Here is a 20,125-nt window from a genome sequence, read left to right on the forward strand (position 1 = left end):
AAGCTTATTTAAGCCCTTTGCTCACTTTTTTTAAAAAGTTTATTTATTTTTGAGAGAGCAAGAGAGAGAGAGAGAGAAACAGAGCGTGAGTGGGGGAGGGGCAGAGAGACAGGGAGACACAGAATCTGAAGCAGGCTCCAGGCTCCAAGCTGCCAGCACAGAGCCTGACACAGGCCCGAACCCACAAACCGCAAGATCATGACCTGAGCCAAATTCAGACGCTGAGCTGTCAGCACAGAGCCCACATGGGGCTCAAACTCATGACCCGAACCGAAGTCGGACGCCCAACCAACTGAGCCCCTTTGCTCACTTTTTAATAGGATCATTTGTTTTTTGTTGTTGTTGAGTTGTAGGAGCTCTTATTCTGGATATTAACCCCTTATCAGATATATGACTTGCAAATATTTTCTCCTACTCTGTAGCTCTGAGTGTGTACTTTGATGCACAGAAGTTTTTAATTCTGATGTGGTTCAGTTTATCTATTCTTTTGTTGCCTTTGTGTGTGGTGTCATATCTAAGAAATCATTGCCAAATGCAAGGTCATGAAGCTTTTCCCCTGATTTCTTCTAACAGTGTCATACTTTTAGCACTCATGCTTAGGTCTTTGATTCATTTTCAGTTAATTTTTGTATACGATGAAAGTAAGGGTCCAATGTCATTCTTTTGCATGTATATATCCACTTTTCTCAGCACTATTTGTTGAAAAGACTGGCACTCTTGTCAAAAATCATTTGACCATATATGTGAGGGCTTATTTCTGGCCTCTATTCTATTCCATTGGTCTGCGTGTCTTTATGCCAGTGTCACACTGCTTGATTACTGTAGGTTTGTAATAAGTTTGAAATCAGAAAGTGTGAGATCTCAAACTTTCTTCTTTTTTGAGATTGTCTTGACTGTTCAAGGTTTCTTGAGATTTCATATGAATTTTAGGATGGATTTCTCTATTTCTGCAAAAAATACCATTGGTACTTTAATAGAAATTACATTAAATCTGTAGATCTCTTTGGGTAGTGGTGACATCTAGCAATATTAAGTCTTTCAACCGATGAACACAAGATGTCTTCCATTTATTTGTGTCTTCTTAAATTTCTTTCAGCAATATTTTGTTGTTTTCAGGATACAAGTCTTTTTCCTCCTTAAGTTTATTCCTAAGTATTTTATTCTTTTTGATGCTACTATAAATGGAACTGTTTTCTTAATTTTCTTTTTGGATTGTTCGTTGCTAGTGTATAAAAACACAACTGATTCTGTGTTGATTTTGTATTCTGCAACTTGCTGAATTTGTTTATTAGTTCTAACATTTGTTTTGTGGAATTAAAGCTCTTCTTGATGCTTATAAGGTTGGGCCAGAAGACTCTGGTTTACCCTGGGTGTTTCCTTCACTGACTATCCCGGGCTTTCTTGGCTCCTTATGCTGGAGTCATCACTAAGAACATCAGGGGAGAAAGGCTATGCTCCAAATGCTGCCACCAGCAAGACCCCTGGGGTTGGAATTTGGACTGAAAGATGGACCAGTATTTTAAAGATATATTTGGTGGTTTAATGTATGTTTTAAGATATATTTGGTGGTTTAATATATATTTTAAGATATATTTGGTGGTTTAATGCTGTAACCTTGTTCCTACACAGTCCCTACAATCATGACATCCCACCAACAGGAAGGTGAGTGGGTGTGAGAGGCCTAGAAGCCAGAAGCTTGGGCCCTTGAGGAATTCCTCTGGGCCAACTTGAGGCAGAGCCTCCTTTCTTGAACAGCATCTTGGTGCCTTTCTTGAGGAAGAGGGAGTGGACTGACTCTGACTCTGGGTTCTCAAAGCCCATCACTTGCTGCATTAGAATCCCTGACCTGTATAGCCAGCTACACAAGGCAGCTTTAAGGAGAAGGGCCTCTGGGCCCAAACAACTTGATCTGGGTTCAAAAAAGCATTTGATAGAAGACCAAGGAGTACACCTTAGTTGACAACAAGAGAATGTGGTAATGCTATTCAACTGTGTGTCTATCTAATTCTGTCTCAACTCCACACTAATGCTATCTTCCAACTCCTTCCACTCTGGGAAGGTTGAGCCTCCTTCCTTGATATTCCCATCTTGCTGGGGCCCCACCCACTGCCCATGGGATGATTTTATCCAGACATTTCTGACCCACGTCTTATAGAACCCTCGCTTTCCCAAACTGATAGAGTTTGAACTAGAGGAAATTGAATTACCTGGGCTAACTCCCACCACCATCTCTCTCTGGGGGCACTAATCAGCCCTCAGAACATTCAGGGCTGTGTATTTTGGGGCTACTCTTAGGTCTAGCCTGTACTTCTCTTTGGCAGGTCCCTGAGAAACTTATCCCACCATTTAAGGATCACCTGAAACTCATGGCCATTGTGACCTAGATCATCCTCCTGTCAAACATCATCAGACTCCCCGTAAAGTGGTAAAGGGAATACCAGGATTCAAAGTGACACCTGTGAAACAGCCCAGCCTGTACCCCAGCTTCATTTCAATTTCAAATTCTGTAGAGCCCAGTAGGCAAGAACCATAAGGTCAATGCCCTCTCATGGAAATTGAAATTCTTGACTTGGCACTGGAAAAGAAGGATCAGAGAATTTCATGGTCTGTGTCATGAGCTTGAACTGACCACCATCAGCAGAAAAGAGCAACGAGAGGAAGAGCAGATAAAGGATCAGGCCACCGTCTACACAATCCTGTTTATTGTCTTGGGGGCTCCATCTCAGCCTTGACTTTTCTCTTCCTACCTAGGGCTACCTGGATGCTGGTCCATGTGGTATAACATCTTACTTAGGTGCCATCACCATCTTGCAGGCCCTACCCAATGATGCAGCTGCACTACAAATTAGGGCATGATGAAGCCCTCTTTAAGCCTTGGGACTCGAGGCCGTAGGATCTTCTCTAAGCGCCCCCTGGACTTCTGACAGACATATGGGCATACTTTAGTATCATAGCTCAGAACAATGACACAGTTTTCTGGGGTGTGATTCCCTGAGCAAACAGGGACTGTCTTCCGACGTCAAGGCAAAGCCACCAGCAGACTGATCAAGCAATTCGTGAAAGACCTTTTCTTGTCTTCTGGGTTTCCTGGAAAGGATGATCTCAGATCCCTCTTCATACACCGTATGGAACTCTGTTTGTTATCTTTTAGGTCAGTGGTTTTTAAAGGACTTTCCTTGGAGTCCTATTTAGGGGGTTCTAGAAGATGAAGCAAGAGGAACTTCAGCACCCCCCATCCCCACCCCCACTTTTCTGGTTTCAGTCAGAGCAGTTGTCTCTTACATTTTGAGCTTCATCCTAATGTTTTTGTTAGAACAGCATATTCCACAGCTTTTTCTAAAAGAAAAAAAAAGAAAGAAACCAGTGATCTGTTCCAAAAGCACTCTTCTGTGGCTAACACTCCCAGAAGTGAAGCACACTCATCAGATTGTACTCTCACCACAGAAGGCCAGCGCTTCCTCTAGGATTCCAGCCACAGTACACTGTATATCCCTTCCCCCTTGGGATCAATGGGCAGCAACCCTCTGGAGAGGGGGCAGGATTCTGCTGAAACACACTCTGCCTGTCCCATGTAAACCACAGCCCCCACCCTCCACACAGACACAAAACTGATAGACCCCTTAGAGTCCCAGGACAGCCTAGGCTGAACCCCACACCATCCAGGTAAAATGTGGACACACAGATAACCCTGCTGGAGATTCACTCCACTGCTAACTTCAGGGAGTCTATTCTTCCTTTTCATTGCCACCCAGGCTTCAGTCTATGGCTCTCACCAGCATTGTCTCCCTTGCACTCAGGACCCAGGGATCCCCAGTGGCCTAGCCAAACTTGTCAAGGAGTAAAGGAGTGTGGGATGGGTTTTCTTGGGCTCTAGGATCTGAAGGTGAAGCCTGAAGCCAGAATCTCACCCATTCCTTCTCTGTCAATTTATGTTGCCTACATGAAGCTGCATCCTATTGCAGAGATTTTTGTTGGTGCAGAAAGGAGCAGGGCTTTGACAGTAGGCCCTGTGGGCTGGGCCCCTCTACCTTGGGCTCCTGGACGGTGCTGCTGAGACCTGACTTGCTAGAGGTGCAGATGAGCCCTGGTTTCCAACCCCAGCTCCAAGGAACACACGCAAAGCTTGCAGTCCCTTTCTCTACTCCCAGAGGAAGAGTGAAGACAGGGAGGGATATGACTTGTTCTCAGGTGGTCATCCAAGTTCTACAGGCAGAAAGAACTGTTCTTCTTAGCATGGACACCTGAGGAAGGATCAGGGCAAGAGAATCAGGGAAGGCAGAAAGGAGGCAGTGGGGCTCAGTGAGGGCCTTGGAAGCTCAACGAGGGAATAAGTTGGTTGAGCTGGGAGTTAAGGAAAGGGGTCAAGGGCTTGGCAAGCATAGGGGGAGAAATGCTAATGTTGGAGGCTCAGGAACCCAAGCTTCCTGCTCTCTTTCAACCTTTGGGCACCCAAGTTGAGTTTGGTGCTAGACTTGGAGATTCATCAGTCCAGTGTTCAATATCTGGGGATGAGGCAGTACAATGAGACAAAGGTTTTCTGTGCTGTTTTTGTTTTGTCTTGTTTTTTGTTTTTGGCCCAGAACCCTCCCTGGTTTGCACAGGAAGGGGCATTGATAGCACTGCCATCAGGCTGACTAGCAAAGGTGAACTTCTCTTCTCCGAATCCAGTCTGAATACAAAGGCCTTCTTTGAGGACCCCCTCCCTGAATAAGGCTGAAATGGTCCAAAATAGCCTTTTTTGGACCCTAACAACAGAAAGGCCAAACATATAAAAGATGTATATAGGGCTCTACCAAACCAAAGAGATCAACCAAATCACTTTCCACAAGAGCAGCAAGCAGTCTTTCTTGTTTTTTCCCACGACCTGAGTTTTCATGGTGTATTTGGGTTAAGTTCTTTTCCTCTAGATCTGTCTATAGATCATCCTTCCCCTCTAAGAAACCCAACCTTGTAACCCCAGGGCATTCTCACTCCCTATACCTCTTCCCAGGGCTGGGCTGTGGTGAACTACCTTCTTAAGCTCCTCTGGCTACTCTGGGGAGTCCAAGAGGACTTAGGGTCTCCAGGTCACTCCTGGATTTGTCCCCAGAGGACCGAAAGCTGTTTGTGGGAATGCTGGGGAAGCAGCAGGGTGAGGAGGACGTCAGGCGCCTGTTCCAGCCCTTTGGCCATATCGAGGAGTGCACCGTCTTGCGGAGCCCTGATGGTACCAGTAAAGGTGACTTGAGCTGACCCTGGGATTTCCTGCCTCATTCTGGGCCGCATGACCCTTTGGCCCCTGTGGTCTGAGCCACCAATCCTTCTATTCTGCCCCAGGCTGTGCCTTTGTGAAGTTCGGGAGTCAGGGGGAAGCTCAGGCAGCTATCCAGAGTCTGCATGGCAGCCGGACCATGGCGGTGAGGGCGGGCACCCGGGGCCCTGGGTGAGGCCAGTGGGGGTGGGGACGGGCTTCTCCCCACATGCGATCGGTGCCCCCAACAAAAGGCCTAATGGGCAAAGCGCTTGGCCTAGGGCCGGGGCTGGGGTCTGGACTGGTCACGGCGGCCTCCCCTGCCCTACCCAGGGAGCCTCGTCCAGCCTCGTGGTCAAGCTGGCGGACACCGACAGGGAGCGCGCGCTGCGGCGGATGCAGCAGATGGCGGGCCAGCTGGGTGCCTTCCACCCGGCACCGCTGCCTCTGGGGGCGTGTGGAGCCTACACCACCGCGGTATGTGCCTGGCCCCGGAGGTCACGGAAGGGCGGGTGGGCGGCTGGACCAGGCTGGATGTCGGGAGCCAGGGCAGCTGCCCGCCGCTGGGTCCTCCACACCCGCCCTTCTTCCCTCCCAAAGATCCTGCAGCACCAGGCGGCCCTGCTGGCGGCGGCACAGGGCCCGGGCCTAGGCCCCGTGGCCGCAGTGGCGGCCCAGATGCAGCACGTGGCGGCCTTCAGCCTGGTAGCCGCGCCGCTGTTGCCCGCGGCAGGTACTGCGCGCAGGGGCGGGGCGGCGGCTGGGACCCGGCCCCGCAGGGCTGTGGCCTGACTCTCCGACCTCCTCGCCTCCAGCAGCCAGTTCCCCGCCGGGCGGCGGCCCTGGCTCGCTTCCCGGTCTGCCAGCACCCATCGGGGTTAATGGATTCGGCCCCCTGACTCCCCAGACCAACGGGCAGCCGGGCTCTGACACTCTCTACAATAACGGGCTCTCCCCTTACCCAGGTGGGCCCTCCGCTCCGCCCAAATCTCCCGGAAAAGGAGTGGGGAGCGGGGAGCCGGGGGTAGGGGGGAGCAACCGCCCTGGGAAGGGACTCCTCCTTCCCTGCTGCCTATCACAACATCCCTCCACCTCCCCACCCGCCCACCTTCACCGTGGGCCTCGCGCCCCTCTCTCCCCAGCCCAGAGCCCCGGCGTGGCTGACCCCCTGCAGCAGGCCTACGCTGGGATGCACCACTACGCAGGTTTCACTTGGCGCTACGCGGCCTGGGGGGGTTTGAAGGGCCCCAGAAAGGGATAGGGAAACTCGGGGGGGGGGGGGGGGCCGGGGTGAGGCTCTCTCCTGAGGAGTCGACCCTCCCATCCCCCCATCCCTGGGCCCAGAACAACCCCTCTAGGGGTAGGGTTACCTGTACTGGGCTGAATTGGTCAACGATGGCCAGGCAGATGGGGCCATGCTTGGGGGATGGCTTCTGGGGGTCACTGCCCACTCCCACTTCTGTCTCCAGCAGCCTATCCATCGGCTTATGCCCCAGTGAGCACAGCTTTTCCCCAGCAGTCTTCAGCCCTGCCCCAGCAGCAAAGAGAAGGTGAGAGACAGGGGGCTGGAGATCAGGGCGGCGGTGGGGCTGGACTCAGGGTCCCTCCCCTGAACCAGCGTGCTGCTGTTCCTGCAGGCCCCGAAGGCTGTAACCTCTTCATCTATCACCTGCCTCAGGAGTTTGGTGATGCAGAACTCATACAAACATTCCTGCCCTTTGGAGCTGTTGTCTCTGCCAAAGTCTTTGTGGACCGAGCCACCAACCAGAGCAAATGTTTCGGTGAGCTGAGCCCCATCCATGGGCCTCTCCCACTCATAACTTCGAGATTCAGTGCAGACCCTAGGCTTATCCCTCCATAAGTCAATGACTCCCAGAGAATCATATGGCACAAAAGCAGGCTCACATACCAGTAAGCCTCACAGTAGTAAGCTCAGACCGGAACAAGGCCATTTCAGGTTCACCTGAGAAAGTCAGGTGTCTGGAAGATGTTCGACCAGGTCAGGCTTTAGAGTCTAGCAGGGCAGGAAGAATATAGTCTGGGGCCAGAGATCCCCTCCAGCCCCAGCTACAGTTTAGAGGACTAGAATGGGAGCGGTAGAGGCAGAGAATTAACCCATGTCAGGGAAAGACAAGGAAATCCCCCAAGCCGCACACTCCCCATTGCCAACACACTCAGAATTTCTTCCTGTCCTTCCAAGAATTATACCTTTAGGAAACTTAGGCCACTTGCCTATGTAAGTATGAGTGTGTATCCATGTGTGCATAAGCACATGCAAACAATGGAGGGTGGGGGGTATATGTTTTGATGGGAGTGGCCGGAGGGGACAGGGACAGACGGGGCTTGTCAGAGAGAAGGGACCCTGCCAGGCAGAGTTCCCAGCTGACCTCTCTGCCCACGCCCCCGCTCCCGCTCCCCAGGGTTTGTTAGCTTTGACAATCCAACCAGTGCCCAGACAGCTATTCAGGCCATGAATGGCTTTCAAATTGGCATGAAGAGGCTCAAAGTCCAGCTAAAGAGGCCCAAGGATGCCAATCGGCCTTACTGATCTTCTCTCACTGACCAGCCACAGAAAGGTGAGTCCTTGGTGGACCCCAGGCAGATGGGGCCTGAGTGATGGAGGCCCTGTCCGCTTTGATGTTCCTTTTGAGATGTCAGGAGCACCCACCTCTGAAAGAGTCTGGGAGAGAAGAGCCAGAAGCGAAGGAGGAATCCTCAGCTGGAGACTTTGATGTTTCTCCAAGGATGGAGATGAATTAGACAACTTCCTGTCTCCATAGTCTGGGAGAGACAGTTATGGCAAGATCTAACCATTAGATTAGTAGAACTACCATTGGTAGTTCTACTGCAGGGAGAGCCACAGGGGGCCATGGGAGTAGAGAAGTTGTATGTGGGGAGGGCAGGGCAGGTGGAGGATGAGACTAGAAAAGTTGTGAAGGGTCACAAGTTTGGACACTGGGGAGTTAAGCAAAGAAGGGATAAGATGCAGGAGACTGGGATAATGGCAGAGAACATGGAGATGAGGAGAGAAGCAGATAAGCTAAAGAAGCAGGATCCACAGGGCCTGGTGGGGGATGGGGAGAGAGATGACAAGCCCCTTAGGTTTCTGGCAGGGCCAGCTGCCTGCGCCTTCCAGAGACATGCTGTCTCAGAAGGTCCATGTGGCCCTGCCTCACTTGCACTATCCCAGGGAGCTCTTTGGAGAGGGTGTGGGGCTGGAGTCATCTTCCCAGGAGGACCCAAGGGCACTTCAGTGGACCAGGTTGCTGCCTTGAGCCTGCGGCAGCTCTACCCCTGGGAAAAGAGGTCCACTCACTCACCTGAGACGTCACTGCTGGGGCAGGTGGCTCCCTCCTGTCTTGCCCTCCAGAGTGATTTTTGCCTCTTTATATTTTCTTTTTCCTCTCTCCTTATCAACCAATACCCAACAACAGAAACTGAAGAGTGAGAAGAAAGGAAAGGAAAAGCACAGAAATGCTTGAGCAGCCCTTCCCGAAGGAGCAGCCATGGATGGAGGTGGATCGGACCCAAGGCTGGCGCCTGGGGCTCAGGCCACGTTAAGGATTGTTTTCATCAAGTGGGTTGTCCTGTGCCTGTGGCATAGAGCGCAGGCTGGCAAGGCAGCTGGGGCTGGCTGAGGATTGACTGTCTAGGGGAACCAGCAGAGGGCCTTGGGGGTGCCAAGGGCTTCTCCGCAAGGGAAGCCCAGATTTACTTCTTTCAAAATCATATCATTCCTTAGAGTTTAGGGACCAAAGGACTATTGCTTTTTTTTAAAGAATATATATATCTATATAAATTAAAACAAAGAAACAAAAAAAAAAACAAAAACAAAAACAAAACAAAAGAAAAAAACACAAGAGAAACAAAAAGACAGTATAGAGTCTCATACAAGCTGCCTTTAAATATCCCTAGGAGACAGGGTGAAGGAGACCCTTGAAAGCCTCAGCCCAGGCAGAGGGAGGCTGTGGAAAGATTGTTCTGTGTCTCATTCCCTCTTAAATTGTCCCCCCCACCTTGCCTTTTTAAAATAATGAAGGACTTAAGGTCTAGCTCCCATGCAGGTAACAAGGAGAGTTATGGAAGCAGGGAATCCATAATCCCCAAACTCAGAGAGCATCTCTGAAGAGCTCCAGGAGGAGCTCTGGCCTGTCCTGACCTTTGCCACCCTGAGAGGCCCTCTAGCCAGCAGGAGTGTCCTTCTTGACGGCCTTTCCTGTGGAACCACTGCTTCCCCAGACAGGAAGAGAGGGAGTTTTAACCACCCCAGCCTTTCCCTTCCCCATCCAGATAGACAGAGGCCCTGCCTTTGGCTGAGCCGAGACACCTCCTGTTTCCCCTCACCTTAAGTCAGCCCCAGTGTCCCCTTGTTCCAGGCCACCTTCTGTCTCCAAGTCTATGTTTGCCCACCTGTAAAGTAGATTCAGGATATATGTAGAGGGCTGTGACAACAGACTTGGAAGGTTTGCTACTGTATATACTGCCATTGAGAAGGGGATAATTTTCAATATGTAGAAGCTTCAGAATTTAGAGGTCCCTCTTTACCCAGGACCTGGGAGGGAAGTAGATGTTTTGCCAAAATACTTCTTCATTCCTTTAAAAAGTACATCTTTCCTATGCAAGAGTGTCTCACATGTGCTTATCCAAGGTGCTTCTAGATGGTGAGCAGTGTTCAGCTTAGAAGTGGTGTGTGCTCTGTCTGTCTGTCTTTGTCTATCTGTTGTATTCAGTGGGTGCCATATAAAGCTGATCAACGGTGGTGCTTTCTGCCTGCTTCTGTGAGATGGGCAAAAGATTCAGCCTAGAACACCATGACTCACCTTGCCTTGGTCAGCCTGTCCTGGGCCTGCAGGGCCTTGCACATATTTTTCCCAGGAGGATCATTTCCCCTCCACCTCATAGACATGGGACAAACTGGTCTGGGGCCCCAGCCGTGTGGTGGGCCCTCTGATCCCCAGATGTGGCTGAGGCTGGAGGCCTCTGATCTGATATTACATCAGACAGGAAAGGGTATGGGGGGTGGGGTTGGAGGGTTCCTCCTTCATAACAGAATCTAAGAAAACTTGTTCCCACCTGGTCCTCTGTCTTTGACTCATTTTTGGAGTGAATGGGATGAATAACAGATATGGTAATAACATTACCAGGTAAGGTGCAGTGTATATCAACAAATAATTTCCCATTGGGAGAGGAACCAGTGTTGAGGGCATCGCTACACGAGCACAATGCTGACACATAGACTGATCACCCTGGACAGAGGTGGACATATAGAGCACCTGCACCTTCAAACAGATATTCAAATGGCGGCATGGAGGCCCTTCCGTGCTAGGGGCTAAGCACTGTGCTAGGAGCTAGGGCTCAGGCATGTTATAAGTGCTCAGAGCTAGTGGGAAAGACAGGCCACACAGGGTGTGTAATCACAAGCAGTAGAGTATGTGATTCAGGGAGGGGGAGGTCAGTAGAGTATTGACGGGGAAGGGAGGTCAGAGAAAGGTTTCCTAAAGGACATGAGGGAGAGAAGGGTCTTCAAGGATGCATGGACATTTGAACAAAGCTGTTAGGACAGCTGCTTCTTTTTGATAAATTATTTTTATTACCAAGAAACAATAATGATTACCATGTATTCGGTGCCCATTATGTGGCAGACAGTGGGCACCGAGACAAGAGCCTTTTCTCATTCCTATCTCTGTCCTGAACCTTAACTCACTACCGAGTCATATCAAGACACTTGGACCAAATGGCACTTAAACTATCTTGCTTCATGGTTAAGAACTAGCAGACCGTGTGCCAACGCTGCAGAGGTCCGGCAGGGGTTGGCAAACTGTGGCCTGTGAGTAAATCTGGCCTGCAACCTGCTTTTGTATGTCCACAAACTAGTAAGAGTTTTACATTTTTTAAAGGGTTGTAAAAATAAAACAAAAAATGAACATGAGACAGAGACCATATGTGCCCCATAAAGCCTAAAATATTTATCTGGTCCTTTAGACAACAAGTTTGCTGACCCCTATTAGATCACGGAAGACTTGTACAATATCCAATGAGTTTGAACAACATGGTGTTTGTGTCTCTGTTGTGTGTGCATGTATTAGTCTGGACTCTTCCAGTTGCGAGTGTCAAAACCCCCACTCAAACCTCAAACAATTGATAAACCAAAGGATGCATTTGCCTTCATGCATGACTAGATCTAAGGGGTTCAGTTGATGACGTCTCCATCTCTTGGCTCTGCTTCCCTTTATATGTTGGCCTCACTAGTTCTAACTCAAATGTCCTAGGGAGGACTTTGGCCAGAATGGACATGTGCCTGCCTCTAGGGTGGAAGAACAGGCCACCATAAGTGACAGCCTCACCAGGCTTATGTGGCAGGGAGAAATGGGTGCCCAAAGGAAGGAATGATGGGCAGATAAACAATATGCATCCACTATATTCCACCCCTTTCGTGCTCAGCATCCACCTATATTTTTCTTGACAAACATAATTTAAAAAATGTGCCTGCCCCACAATGAAACAATCCCGGGCCCAACAAAAATAGGAGACAAAACAGAATCATGTCCAATTGCTTTACCGAACCCTCAGTCCAGTGTCCCTTTGTGATGTGCAATTCTTGATCAGGTCTGGATGTCACTTATGATTTTTCAAACTATGGCTAAAAGACCAATTTAGCTTCTAGTGCATAACCAATATGAAAAGGGAGAGGGAGGGGCACCTGGGTGGCTCAGTTGGTTAAGCATCATGACTCGAGTCATGACTTCAGCTCAGGTCATGATCTCTTGGTTCGTGAGTTCAAGCCCTGCATTGGACTCTCTGCTGTCAGTGCAGAGCCCACTTCGAAAACTCTGTCCCCCTCTCTCGGCCCCTTCCCCCATGCTCTCTCTCAAAAATAAATAAACATTTATTTAAAAAAGAAATGGGAGAGGGAAAGAGGATAACTTTTTTTTTTTTTTTTTTTTTTTTTTTAAGAAAGAAAGGAAAACTTCCATCTGGAATAGGGGAGAAGAAAAAACAATGGTCACTAACCTATAGCATATATTACATCTTTCTGGACAGTGGAATGAGTTTCGTGGTTAACAAAACTGATTGCTCTTAGTCGTTTCCACTGTGAAATATCTCCTAGTATCCATTGTCCTTTATGGAAATCCCTCGGAGGATGCTCCTTCTGGAACTGAAGCATTCCTCTTCCTTTCAGACATGGTTTTGGGTGTAAAGATTGTCTTAGAGATTATGCACTCCCAGAGCCCTGTATGCCAGATGCAAGGATTCTCTGGCAATACAGTCCTTTCAAAGCAACTGATTTGATTCCTGGGCGCTCTGTGAGCTAGTAACCATCATCAAGAATCTTGCTGAGTCCTCGCCCTTGAACCTGGATCAGGCCATTGAGGTTTCTGTTTCTTAGCAATAGATCACACTTTGCCTGTTCCCCTCCCCCTCAGCTTCATGACTTCCACAATGGTCTGTCTATGGTGGTAAGTCAATCTTAATCTGCTCAGTGCCCCCAGAGAAACATTATCTGTTCAACACTTGGCTGGCTCATGATCCAGGTAGCCCCGACCAGATAGTCAAAATCCCTGAGTGGCACTGGCTCCTATGCCTCAGCCCCAAGGAGATGCTTAGGATAGGAGTGAGGCAACCATAGAAGCACTCATTCTGGCCACCCTGCAGCTTGCTCTATTGCTTGCCCTCTGGCCATGTCCATTATTACACTGAGGTCATATCACCAAAGCAGTCCTAAGAGGAGTCTCTCAGTGGACACTGAATTTGTGGGCCCTCTGAGAACTTATATCACTTGGGGACTGTGGGAAGGGTCTTCAGCCTTTGGCAGGGCCCCTGGGATTTCTTTCTCCCTGGATGCAACCTGGGTGTCTTCGATTTAGGAAGAAAAGACCTTTAGTCTGAGATGGGGTGAATGACCTCTGAGAGTGAAGCAGATCTGGATCTGCTGTGTGCTCTCACCAGACCTGGAGTTTCACTTCTGCTTCAGTGGAACATAACATGCATGGAATACCCTCCCAAAGAAGATGCCGAGGACATGGAGATCACAGGATCTCTCTTGATTATTTCCAGCTTCAGTTGTAATCTTTGGGCATCCACTGTTCGGATGGCCCCTGCCTGCATCATGACAGAGCCAAATCCATCAGGGACTCAGAGGCTGTTTTTGACCTCTCAGCCTCCCTTTATGGCCAGTACCTGTATACAAGTATGTCACACAGCCTTATGTTTTGGGGATAACCAATGAAGGAAGAAACCTCATAGGCCCAGGGAGTTCAGAACCAAGGTAGTCTAAGTAGGTGCCTTTCCAGGCTGAGCCATGTGGGGTCCACAAAGAGGTGACCAAATCTGTGCCAAGTGCAAACTCAGAAAGGGCAGAGGGCCACTCTTTTTCTCCCCAGCCCTGGCTTTATACACCAATGTCACAGTGTTCTCCACCCTCCAGCAGCCTGGGCTGATTAGAACCTTTGACTGGCGGGCCATCTGTAGAGGAGATTTTGAACTTCCAGGCTCTGGCCTTCTAGTTGCCTAAGAGCGGAGACCCAGAAGTCAGAACAGGCTGCAAGCCTGGGTCTGACTTTTCCCAAGAGAAGTATTGAGTCTCCAGGAGAAAATGCAGGGAGGCAAAAAGACAGCCTGTGAAATGAACCTCAGTTTCTCCTATGGAGTAGACTAGAAATGGCCTGAACCCCCACCGCAACCTTAGCCTTGGGCCCCTGACAGAAAGCCAGCAGTCCGGGCTAGATTCTCTGCATTTGAGCAGGAAATCTGCTGTGTCCACAGGACCTTCTTGCTATCTCACTGTTGGGACCTAATGTTGGGACGGGGGTTTTGATTGTGGCTCCATGTCTTAATCCAAGTACTCTAGAAAACAGACTCTGAGGTAAGGGTTGTTGTGCTGACACTGTTTGGGGAGATGAAAGCCTAGGATGATGAGAGGGGAGAAAAGACATGGGTTGGGAAAGACGTGAAGCAATGCAAGACAACACATTACTGTGTTGGTCACATCTTCGCATGAGCCCTGAGGAGAGAACAGGTCACTTGGCAGTGTTGTTTGCTAAGCACATGGAGTTTGCAAAGAGAAACTGCACCTTGGAGAGCATCTCACCAAGAGGAGAATTGAGAGAGAGTTTATCCATCTGTGCCCCTTTCATTTCCTGTTTCCTGTTGGCCAATGTGCATCCCACAAAGAGCTACCTCCACCATACTTCTGAGTTGTATCAGTTGCCCCCTAAGTGGGTGCTTGGGAAGTCAGATCCCATGGCCTGCCATGTGGCATCTTTATCACAGACGTGGAAGAGGAGGGGCTGTTTGGCACAGGTGGGGATTTAAGTTAAAGAAGGCACATGAGGTTTGTGACCAATATACCCTACATTTTCCCACAGGATTCACAGTGGGAATCCCCAGGCACCAGAATCCCCAGTAGTGTCTGAATTCTAAGTAAAATGTATATATATGTGTGTATGTGTATATATATATATGTGTGTATGTATACGTATATATGTATATATATGTGTGTATATATACACATATATATGTATATGTATATATACATATATATGTGTATATATGTGTGTATATATACACACATATGTGTGTATATATACACACATATATGTGTGTATATGTGTATATATGTGTGTATATGTGTGTATGTATATATATATATGTATATATATACACACACACACACACACATATTAATGTTGTTTTATTTATTTTTGAGAGAGAGAGAGAGAGAGAGAGAGACATAGTACGAGTGGGGGAGAGAAAAAGAGAGAGGGAGACACAGAATCCAAAGCAGGCTCCAGGCTCTGAGCTGTCAGCACAGACCTCAACATGGGGCTCAGACTCATGAACTGCAAGATCATGACCCGAGTTGAAGTCGGATGCTCAACCGACTGAGTTACCCAGGTGCCCCTGTATATGTGTATTTTTTTTAATGTGGGAGAATAGGGGTGCCTGGGTGGCTCAGTCAGTTGGGCGTTGGACTCTTGATTTCAGCTCAGGTCATGATTTCACGGTCTTTGGGATCGAGCCCTGTGTCCGGCTCTGCATTGGCATCATGGAGTCTGCTCAGGATTCTCTCTCTCTCTCTCTCTCTCTCTCTCTTCCCCTCTCTCCTTCTCCCCCCTACCCTCTCTCTCTCAAAAAAATCTTTTTGGGAGAATAAAAGCCGCATTCAGGTGTGGTGTGTAGGGTCACACTTTTTCTCCAGAGCTTCTCAGTCATTAAGCTCCGGTATCTCCTGTTGGATGTCCTACATCTATGCCTTTGTTTTCACTCACTCTAGCTTGCGGAAGAGGGTCTGGCTTTTACAATCTATAAGATGCATGATTGTTTGCCCCTTGGCCATCTAACTTGCTGCCCATAGGCAGAAAAAGCAACTCTAAACAAAGCTGGGCATGGTTCTAGTCATGCTAGCACGGAGACAAGCAGAAATTCAGGACCTTGATGAAACTCTTAAGAGGCCAGCACACTTCAACATCCAGATATTTTTCCAGTGTGTCCCTGAGATCTCCATTTAGGATAGATATGTGACCCAAATCTCAGGGATTTCCAACCTTCCTTCCAGGGAGTATCAGACGCCCACTGCCTCCATTTCATGTCAATTTCACCAACCCCCTCTCCCACCCCCCAACCTAGAATCTGCACACTGCATTCCATTTTTGTATTTGAACTGGTTGAACGACAGGTGATAGAAACCAACTCAAACCAGCTTAAGCAAGAAGGAACTGAGAGGTGCAGTGGTTTTACTAACTTGAGGCAGGGCTGAGTTCAAGGGATCAAATAAATGTCATCAGCTAACTCTCACTCCATCTCTCGGGGCTCCACTTCTCTTTGTGTCTTAGTCCCGTTACCTTCCCTGCCACAGACACACTTTCTCCATGTGGCAGGCAGAGCTGAGTGCCAGAAGCTTCAATGTCATACACTCCTAGTGCCATGGCCTCAAAAGCCAGAGAGCTTTGAAGGGAAAATTGATTGGCTCCACTTAGGTCTCAAACCCATAACTGAACTAATCACATTGGTCAGAGTGATGGAGTCCCCTACCTGGCCCAATGGGTCATGTATCCATTTTTGTGGGGTGGGGGTGGGAGTGGGGGAGGGGGCAGAGGTGGCATTGTGACTGTCAGCCCCATCAAGCACTTACGGAGGGTAAAAAAATTGTCCTGCAGGGTTGGTAAGAATGTGTGATTTGACCTGGCTGGAGTACAGAATGCAGGTGAAGGAGTAGCGAGAGTCAAGTGGAAGCCAGATCCATAGAACGGGCATCAGTTTTATCACGGGAGCAGGAGGGAGCCATTGATGGGCTTTAATAGAGGAGTGACATGATCAGATTTGGGTTTTAAAAAGATCCCGAGGGACAGCTTAAGTGGAGAATAGATCAGAGGAGTAGATACAGGGATAGAGGGTCTAGTTAGGAGGATAGTGCAGTGGTTCTGGTGAGGAAGACTAGGAATACAAAGGAGGGATTGATTTAAGTTGTATTAAGAGCCAAAACGTAAGATGTTTACGAGGTGTCTACCCTTTTCTCTCAGGGTTCAGGCTGAACAAGTCACAGATACTATTCACAAAGCTGGGAACACAGAAGAGATGCAGACTGACAAAAAGATGACTTTGCCTGTGAGACATACAAGTAGACTTGTCTACAAGGCAAGTTATCCAAAAGACAAGTGAAAGGTTGGAGATGCAAATTTGGGAGTCCTAGTCACCTGCAGTCAGCATGCCACACAGGATGATTTAAACAGAAAAACCAGGGGTACCTGGGTGGCTCAGTCGGTTGAGCGTCCGACTTCAGCTCAGGTCATGATCTCGCGGTCTATGAGTTCGAGCCCCGCGTTGGGCTCTGTGCTGACAGCTCAGAGCTTGGAGCCTGCTTCAGATTCTGTGTCTCCCTCTCTCTCTGCCCCTCTCCCACTCATGCTCTGTCTTTCTCTCTCCTCTGTCAAAAGTAAATAAACATTAGAAAAAAAGATTTAAAAAAAAAAACCAGAAAAGCCATTTGTTGAAAGGGCACTGGGCGGGAGGGGGAGTTAAAGTATTGCCAAGCAGGACATGCAAGCTTGGGAAGTGAGTGGGAACAATGGGAGGCCAGTCCACCAGAACAAAAGCCAAAGTGAGGTGTCTAAACCAGGCAGTGAGAATACTGCTACTTTCACCATCAGTGAAAACCTGCTGTTTCTATTGCTAGGACGAATTCTCCACGGTTCTATTTCTCTGAATCATTTACTTCAGAATCTGCATTTCTGAGGACTACTTGGCCAGGCCTATGTCACATGCCTCTGTCTTAGCTGGTGTGGGGAAAAAAAAAAAAAAAGGCCCAACCTTTTCAATGTCTGTCATGGCTCGGCTTATCTACTTGTAAGAAGGAAGGGGAATCAGATTCTAAGAAACCCCAAATTACCAAGGTCTGCTTCAGGTGGGTGCTATTGAGGTTGCTGGTAAGAGTGAGGAGATGAGAAATTGGTGTGGACTAAACTGTTTTCTTATTTATTTACTTTTGTTTTAAAGTAATCTCTACACCCAATGTGGGGCTCAAGCTCATAACCCCGAGATCAAGAGTTACGCGCTCTACACTTCAGCCAGCCAGGAGCCCTGTTTTCTTATTTCAATGGTGAGTGCAAGAAAAGGAGTGCACTAAGGATGCCGGGAAGGGCCCATGTGGGTGTAGGAAAAAATGGGAAAAGCATAGCTCATAGGAGCCAACAGAGGAAAAGGGTGCAGGTCAGGGTGATCAACAAAGCCAAATGACATCAAGCAGTCAAATAAATTAAGCCTAAATATTTCCAATGGATTTTTCAGTTCAAAAGTCATTTGCAACTTCAGCAAAAGTATTTTCAGTAGAGATTTTAGGAAGAGGTCACTAGGTCTAAGGCACTAGATTTCAGGAATACATGGAAGGTGAGGAAGTGGAGATGAAGAGTCACACGACTCCCTAGGAGCTTGTGGAAGGCAAGAAACGAATGTGTGACAGTCAGTAGTGTGTGGGATTAAAATGGGACTTTTTTATAAAGGTCGGGCCAGTTCATCAACTTTATGTGCTGAGATCAAAGAGTAGGGGAGAGGAAAAAGTTGAATATCCATGAAGGCGAGGCTTAAGTGAAGGAACAAAGTTCCTGAAGAGACAAAAGGGAATGAAATACACATCACAATGGAAGGATTTGGAGAGAGACCTCTCTTCTCTGTGAAAGAAAGAGTAGGAGAGATTCAGATGCTTGGAGGGGACTGAAAACTAAGACAGTTTCCTCCTCCGTGCCTTTCTTTTCCCCCTGAAGCAGAATGGGGGACGATGGCAGAAGCTGGCCTGTAGAGAGATTGCTGGGTACGTTGTGGGCCAACTGAGGAGACTGGATTTGTAGTAGACTCCGCATTGGGTACAGGTTATGTTAGCTTAAGTGATTTAATCTAGATAAATGTGACTCAGAGACACAAGGTCAGAGGGGCCTGGGAAGCTTTTAGGAACCAGAAACCAATCTCACTGTTTCTGGTCACTGCCTCTAGATGGTTCATTCTCTTTCTGCAGATAGTCTTTCTTCATTTTTCATTTCTCATTTCTCATGGTAGGTGCCGGGAGGTAGGTGCACTATAGCTCCTGAATTTTTATCTCTTCTGTTCAAGAAACCAGTCCAGTTAGAATCATAGTCTCTCGTCCCTAATCCAAGGTTCCCAGGAGAGAACATTTGCTTAGTACAGCTTGGATTAGGAATCCACTCACAGTTCAATAAATTGCAGCCATGGTGCCAGGGGTCACATAAAACAAACACAGCCCTGGGGCCCACAGATCTGGAGCGCGAGTGTGGAAAATATAATGCCCAAAGAACAGGGTTCACAGGCTGGACTAACTCAAAACAGTGCCTGCTCACAAGCTCAGCTTTGCAGGATTGGGCGATTTCCTTTATCTTAGTCTAGGAGGGGTGGGTAGAGGAGGTAAACAGCTGGAATTCATAGAGGGGAGATGGGAGGGGGGTGAAGAGGGGAAATCCTGGAAAGTTATGAAATATTGGATTTTGACATTTTACTCATGGGGACAGACCCCCTCTGCTTACCCAATGTACTTATGTTCAAACACTCCCATGCATGCACGGCTTTTAAAAGCTATTATGGGGCCCTTGCTGGGGAGTTGTTTTAGGGAGCAGAGCCAACTCCTTCCCCAAGCACTCTGAGACTAAGGCTAGAAGTCCTGTTATTTTATAGCCCTCACTTTTTTTCAGTTATTATGGATGTAACAAACTAATACTAAGACGATGTTGTGGCCCAGGCTGAGAGCAAGATGAGAAGACTGGGGAGCGGGCATCAAAAAGGAGAGGGAATCAGAAAACAGATGCTGAAGATATCCAAATGTAAAAAACATCACCAGGGATCTTCGAACCGAGGCCGGCTCAAGAGGGATAGATATGACATGTGCTTATATTACTCAGGGCGAAGCTTTCCTTGTGTGTGCTGTATCCAGCTAAAAACAGGGAGTGAGGAAGGAGAGTACAGCTAACATAAGCCTTTCCTCATTAGTGGTGATGGAAAAGAGGGGCATATGGGAACCCTAAGACACCAATTCTGATAAAGATGAAGGGAGATCTGGCCATGTCTTAGGTCCATAACCACAACAACCACAAACACAGCTTCCATTTATAGACTACTTCCTAGTGTCAGGTTCTTATATGTATTATATTGAAACGTATGAAATTGCAGGTATAAGGTTCAAGCTGTTATTTCATGCTCACCACAACAACCCCATTAAAAGGTGTTATTGTCCCCAGTTCACAGATGAGAAAACTAAGGCTCAGAGAGTGAAAGTCGTGCTTTGAGGCTTCCAACAGTCAGTGCTGAAACCAAGCTTTGAACCCAGATTGTTTGAATAGAAGGCCAAAGTGCTTTCCGGCACACCGCAGCTACCAGGGGTGCAGATGAGTTAACCTT

The 20,125-nt window shown here is 48.2% G+C and overlaps 1 protein-coding gene across 8 annotated transcripts in view; it reads left to right on the forward strand.

Annotated features, from left to right (window-relative positions):
• Window positions 1-10,307, forward strand: part of CELF6 (CUGBP Elav-like family member 6) — a 30,989-nt gene extending 20,682 nt beyond the window's left edge. For 5 of the 8 annotated variants that reach the window (XM_042988452.1, XM_042988460.1, XM_042988458.1 and 2 more), the window contains 9 exons: window positions 5,090-5,218; window positions 5,317-5,396; window positions 5,564-5,707; window positions 5,831-5,963; window positions 6,046-6,195; window positions 6,373-6,435; window positions 6,700-7,011; window positions 7,651-7,806; window positions 8,665-10,307. In XM_042988452.1, the coding sequence (XP_042844386.1) occupies window positions 5,090-5,218; window positions 5,317-5,396; window positions 5,564-5,707; window positions 5,831-5,963; window positions 6,046-6,195; window positions 6,373-6,435; window positions 6,700-7,011; window positions 7,651-7,778 (1,139 nt within the window). In that variant the 3' untranslated portion in view covers window positions 7,779-7,806; window positions 8,665-10,307. The remainder of the gene's footprint in view (window positions 1-5,089; window positions 5,219-5,316; window positions 5,397-5,563; window positions 5,708-5,830; window positions 5,964-6,045; window positions 6,196-6,372; window positions 6,436-6,699; window positions 7,012-7,650; window positions 7,807-8,664) is intronic. The other 3 variants (XM_042988454.1, XM_042988457.1, XM_042988453.1) reach the window with 3 other exon arrangements.
• Window positions 10,308-20,125: the final 9,818 nt, after the last annotated feature.

Source organism: Panthera tigris, chromosome B3, assembly GCF_018350195.1.
Source record: "Panthera tigris isolate Pti1 chromosome B3, P.tigris_Pti1_mat1.1, whole genome shotgun sequence".
Lineage (NCBI taxonomy): Eukaryota > Metazoa > Chordata > Mammalia > Carnivora > Felidae > Panthera > Panthera tigris.